Source organism: Vigna umbellata, chromosome 5 (assembly GCF_029865625.1).
Source record: "Vigna umbellata cultivar VRB3 chromosome 5, Vumbellata_1.0, whole genome shotgun sequence".
Lineage (NCBI taxonomy): Eukaryota > Viridiplantae > Streptophyta > Magnoliopsida > Fabales > Fabaceae > Vigna > Vigna umbellata.
Genome location: NC_142169.1, coordinates 31291482 through 31297638, shown reverse-complemented (window position 1 = coordinate 31297638; position 6157 = coordinate 31291482). Strand labels below are relative to the sequence as shown.

General features: G+C 35.5%; 1 protein-coding gene across 2 annotated transcripts; it reads left to right on the top strand.

Annotated features, from left to right (window-relative positions):
- Positions 1–301: 301 nt before the first annotated feature.
- LOC124842242 (ethylene response sensor 1-like) lies at positions 302–4857 on the top strand. 2 transcript variants are annotated; one of them, XM_047318688.2, is made up of 6 exons: positions 302–625; positions 1009–1937; positions 3106–3474; positions 3589–3855; positions 4153–4280; positions 4417–4857. In XM_047318688.2, the coding sequence occupies exons 2-6, from the start codon at positions 1029–1031 to the stop codon at positions 4652–4654; spliced, it is 1911 nt and encodes a 636-aa protein (XP_047174644.1). In that variant the 5' UTR covers positions 302–625; positions 1009–1028; the 3' UTR covers positions 4655–4857. The 2 variants fall into 2 exon arrangements, with proteins under 2 accessions (XP_047174644.1, XP_047174652.1); XM_047318696.2 differs by lacking the exon at positions 302–625 and adding an exon at positions 660–749.
- Positions 4858–6157: the final 1300 nt, after the last annotated feature.

Genomic DNA, 6157 nt, shown 5'->3' with positions numbered 1-6157 from the left:
ACTGGAAGCAAAAGTTAACACACATCCACATAGTGGACCAAGTTCAAAGAAAGTTGAATGATGGAATTCAGAAATCCTGTATTTGCGGTTCAATATTTTACGAACGGTGAATCCAACTTCAATTTTACACGTACAAAGAAAAGTGAAGGGCAGTGGGCCCAGCACCGTCCAATGAATTCTCACTTCCTTGCACAAAAAATCCTAACCTCTAAACAGAAAGCAAGTCGTATTAACTTTTTGAAAATATTACCAGAAATGAGAAAGAAAGAAAGAAAGAAAGAAAAAAGATACAATAAGGTGACAGCCAATCCGAAAATGATGTGGCACGTGTGTAAAGCGAAAAGTAAAAATGAGAGAAGCATGGAAAAAAGGGCACGGCACGCCCGAGTCGGAGTAGGGAGAGTTTGCCATGCTTGTCCGTGAGAAGGGTTAAGGTTAATGAATTCAATGAGTGCCTGATTTCATGTCAGGCTTTTTAACTTACTCACAAACACCACCCTACTCACTCCTTCTGTCTTTCCTTTGTCTTCTTCGCTCTTGGCCAAGCCAAATGACTGCTTCCACCGCTTCCACCGCTTCCACCGCTTCCACCGCCTGATCCACTTGTCCGTTTCATCTTCCTTTGGTATAAGAATCGCTTCACTCTCTCTCGATCATTCGATCCATTCCTCCTTATTTCTCCACACTGTTTCCACAGCACTCTAAGCCTTGTTTAATTCACTGTTCAGATTTATTTTGACCGTTATCCCGTATGGATTTAATACTCCGTTATTTTTTTTCCGCTAGATTTTATCACGATTTCAGTGATTGTTTGATTTCACTAATATATTTTGAAACATGTCGAAGTTTTTTTTTAGTATTTGGTTCGGTTCTCAGCTCGTGTTTTAGGGTTTATTCATCCGTGTAATTCATGCTCTTCACTTGTTGACGTTGATTTTGAAGTATGAATACTAGTTTGTGATACTTTAGAATACAATAGAATGATATTTTTTAATCCTTTTATTACAGATCCGTTCATTCGGGAATAGATGATGGAGTCCTGTGATTGTATAGATACGCAGTATCCGCCGGATGAACTTCTTGTCAAGTATCAGTATATCTCGGATGTTCTGATTGCTCTTGCGTATTTTTCGATTCCGGTGGAGCTTATCTACTTTGTGCAGAAGTCTGCTTTCTTTCCGTATAGATGGGTGCTTATGCAGTTTGGTGCTTTTATTGTCCTCTGTGGAGCAACTCATTTCATAAACCTGTGGACATTCTCTCCGCACTCCAAAGCTGTTGCTGTGGTTATGACGATTGCCAAAGTGTCTTGTGCTATCGTGTCTTGCGCGACGGCTCTGATGCTTGTGCACATCATTCCTGATCTGTTGAGTGTCAAGACGCGTGAATTGTTCCTCAAGAACAAGGCTGAAGAGCTTGACAGGGAGATGGGACTTATTCTTACTCAGGAAGAGACTGGAAGGCATGTTAGAATGTTGACTCATGAAATTAGGAGCACACTCGACAGGCATACAATTTTAAAGACTACTCTTGTGGAGCTGGGGAGGACTTTGGGCTTGGAGGAATGTGCATTATGGATGCCTTCTAGAAATGGTCTGAATCTGCAACTGTCCCATACTTTAACCTACCATGTTCAAGTTGGCTCTACAGTGCAAACGAACAATCCTATTGTCAATGAAGTTTTCAACAGCCCTCGAGCTATGCGGATACCGCCCACCTGTCCACTGGCCCGGATCAGACCTCTTGTGGGAAGATATGTGCCGCCTGAAGTTGTTGCTGTTCGGGTGCCTCTTCTAAATTTATCCAATTTTCAAATTAATGATTGGCCCGATATATCAGCGAAAAACTATGCAATCATGGTTCTCATCCTTCCTACTGACAGTGTTAGAAAATGGCGAGACCATGAGTTGGAACTTGTTGATGTGGTTGCAGATCAGGTATTGGATTCATTTGAAATTTCCTTTATCACACTGGTTGTCATTTCTTGTCGTGTCGTTCTTGCTTTTGATTGTATGTTCCCCATACCTTACTCCCATTACTGTGTTTTCCTTTACTCCTTGTTTGTTTGCTTAGACAGTCATATCAATTGTCATTGGCACTTGGAAGTTCTGTTCTTACTGTTATATGGAACTTGTTCTGGAGTGTGGAATATTCAAGAGAATGGGAAAATGGTCATTAACCATTGGTCATTTGGCATTGACTTAAACAATGGTGATTTGAGGTTTTCTGGTTTTCCTCAACCACTTTGGAATGAAAAAAAATAGTAAATGTTTGGTAAACTCAACCATAAAATTTAGCAAAGGTGGAAGCATGGTCGAAATGATGTAATTATAGTAATAAAAATATTTTTAATTGCGGTATTTTGTTTTTGCTTTTCACTTGGTGATTAAAACAGTTAGAACGTCTGTGATATTTGTATTGATAGCTTCTCTATTTAATTCAACCTCCACCGTGTAGTCAATACACAAATCTCATCATGTCTCTGGTATTAGGAATAGGATAGACTTGATACTATATTCAAATTGAGAATGGACAGGGACTAACTCCAGCAAAAGCTAACTCGGAGGGAGCATGATCCAAGTCATCTTAAAGGTTTCTTTGGGTATATACCTAGTTGTTGCGGGATAGTAGCAAAACCTCTCTTGGATATCCAGTAAAGGTGAAAGCAGACATTTGATCTATAGCAGACATTTGATCTATATATTGGCAGAAGAGATTGAGCTAATCTGATGTATTTCTTTCTAGCTTAAATATAATCAGTTGTTCATTGTGTAGGATATTCCTCATTCCCTACTTCTATGTATGCCTCATAGTATGAATAGCTCTATTAATTACAAGCGAAACGGTTCATTTAGTTTTATGCTTTCTTGGAATATTGTTTTCTTACTAAATTAGATCACTATGTTTGTATGATGTTTGGAATTTGTTTTTGTGGAAATTTCCATTTCAAAATATTGCTTGCACTTTCTGGTGTCATGGTGGAATTTTTTTTCTTTATATGCCTCCTGTCAAATGGAGCAACATGGCTGTGTTAGGACTTTTCAAAATATTTACGGTCAGTGTCTATTCCTCTACTTGTTGAATTCATTTTTAGTTTCCAAACAGGTAGCAGTTGCCCTTTCTCATGCTGCTATTTTGGAGGAGTCTATGCGAGCCCGTGATCTACTCATGGAGCAGAATGTTGCTTTAGATTTGGCTCGTAGAGAGGCAGAAATGGCAATCCATGCTCGCAATGATTTTCTTGCTGTCATGAATCATGAAATGAGGACACCAATGCATGCAATCATAGCACTGTCGTCACTTCTCTTGGAAACTGAACTGACTCCGGAGCAGAGGGTTATGATAGAGACAGTGTTGAAGAGTAGTAATGTTTTAGCAACACTCATTAATGATGTTCTAGATCTTTCTCGACTTGAGGATGGTAGCCTCGAATTGGAAATGGGAAAATTCAACCTTCATGGTGTTTTGGGAGAGGTAGTTGCTATAAGTTTTTATGCTTCATTGTTCTGAAATAGCAATAACATAATTCTCCTGTCTTTTACCGTGTACTGAATTTTTGTATTGTCTTGTTTTTAATCTTAAATGCAGATTGTTGAACTGATAAAGCCAATAGCATCTGTGAAAAAATTACCTATTACTTTAATTTTGGCTCCTGATCTGCCTACGCATGCCATTGGAGATGAAAAGCGGCTAACACAAACACTTCTGAATGTGGTGGGTAATGCTGTCAAATTCACTAAGGAGGGTTATGTTTCTATAAGAGCATCTGTAGCAAAACCAGAATCTTTACAAGATTGGCGACCTCCAGAGTTTTATCCAACATCAAGTGATGGTCATTTCTACATTCGAGTCCAGGTTATGATTGTGCCATTCAAGATCTCAGCCTTAATTTTCTTAAATTTTGAGATATAACTTTTAGTAAAATCCCACGTGCTTTACATTCATATAGTGATGTGATTGTATTCTTAGGTTATCTAAATGATTGAGACATCCAGATCATCCATACGGATATTCCGAGATACAAAGCCTTGGAATTAATCCAAAGACATTTTTGTTGTCATTGTTGTCAATTTAGCAACTGTTAGTAGTTAATTTAAATTTGCTTTTTCTATGGTGTTATTATTATTAACACAAGCATCATCATTTGTTTAGGTTAAGGACTCTGGATGTGGGATTCCCCCACAAGATATTCCTCATCTCTTTACCAAGTTTGCTCAGTCTCGGAGTGGACCTGCCCGACCTAGCAGTGGTGCAGGTCTTGGGCTTGCAATTTGTAAAAGGTAGGGGGAAACATAGTATTTTGAATTTGCTGCAGTCTGTCAATTCTCAATATGCTAAATGGATTTTATTACAGTAAGCGTAAATAATAGTTGTCTTTCCTCTATTAAGTCTGACTCCTCCACAAAATTGATTCAGATTTGTAAACCTCATGGGAGGTCACATATGGATTGAGAGCGAGGGCCCTGGAAAAGGAAGCACAGCTACATTTATTGTCAAACTTGGGATTTCTGGCAATCCAGATCCGTCAGATCATCAAGCTACAAACAGAAGCCAAGCATATAGTGGAAGTGGTGGCCTCGCCAGATTTAAACCATTCATCAAAGATGAAGACGACAGTGGTTTTTCTACTCGGCGCAATCAAAGAAGTTTCTAATATCCAAGACAGCAATGCGGTCTACAAGATGTAGTAAACCTAGTTTCATTTTGCATGTAGATTAGGATTACTATGTCTAACAAACAGTTTTCATCCGAACTCCTGCCGTATTAATTAGAATACAATACAGTGGAACAGAGTTCAGATATTGCCTTAGTGGCATTTGTCTTAATAAAAGTGGCAGTATCGGTATCAGTTCTCCATCTCTCACCATGTTACTTGGTTCGTTAGATTTTCCGTCCGTCGTTTGTGTTGAACTTTAACTAGATTATGAAAAAAGCATTATATAAGTGGACATACCAAGAAAAGCTTTGGTATAGAATTTTTAGATTGGAGCTTAATATTTGAAAGGAAAATGGTCGGTTCCACTTTTACTATGGCAAGCTTTTCTTATTTGTATATCAAAGCATAAGCACCGTTCAGGTAAAAAAGATTCTCACTGCAGAAACGCGTTAAGTTGGCTTTATAGATGGATGAAAGCTAAAACGATGAATAATATCTTTACGCATAGAGAATCAATTTTATGCACTATTACATTTAATAATTAATATTCATTTTTACCGAAATCACAATAATCAAACCTTAATTAAGACCAAGTATTTCAGATTTCTTTATTCATTTATTTCAATGACATGTGAATTAATGAATATCTTTCACCATAATACAAATTTAGAGGTGGAAACAAAGACTCTTTAGCTTCTTTTATGTATTTAATTAACTGATAAGGTTGATTGATTAAAAAAAAGAATAAATTTAAAGTTATGAAATCCAATTTTTATTTTCACATTATTCATATTTTTTTCACCTGTTTTTCTTTCTATCTGTCATTAAACACATTTGTTTCCTCTATTTATCTGCTATTCTCGTTTTTTTATTTGTATCCACATATTTCTTTTCTTTTCATTTTACCAAACGAAAGTTAAGGGTATGTCTTGAATTAAAGTGTTTCAATAATGCGATTTTACCATTGATACTTGATGTGCTTTCAGCACCATCCTGATATTATACCCTTTCTATATATTTTGATTTTTAAGGTTAATATACATATATAAGCAGTATTTCATATAAGTAAAACTTTACTATCTTTTTTATATATTATAATCTTTTAATGTTTTATGTTTTAAAATTTTATTTCAAATAATTGATACTTTCAAATTTCAAATATTAATTTAACATCTCCTATATAGGTCACATATACATGAAAGGTCAGTATATTAAATAAGCCATTTAGTTTAAATTAGAAAACTAATATTTTATCTTACTAAACATTCTTTTTATTAATGTACGTTAATAATAAAATACAAACTTTGCTGTTTTATATTAAATAAAAGTAGGTACGTTAATCTTAGAATAGAAAAATATGCTGTTTTATATTAAATAAGTATATTTGAAAATAAAATTATATATATATATATATATATATATATATATATATATATATATATATATATATATATATATATATATATATATATGAGAATATCTAAAAAATGAAAAACAGAA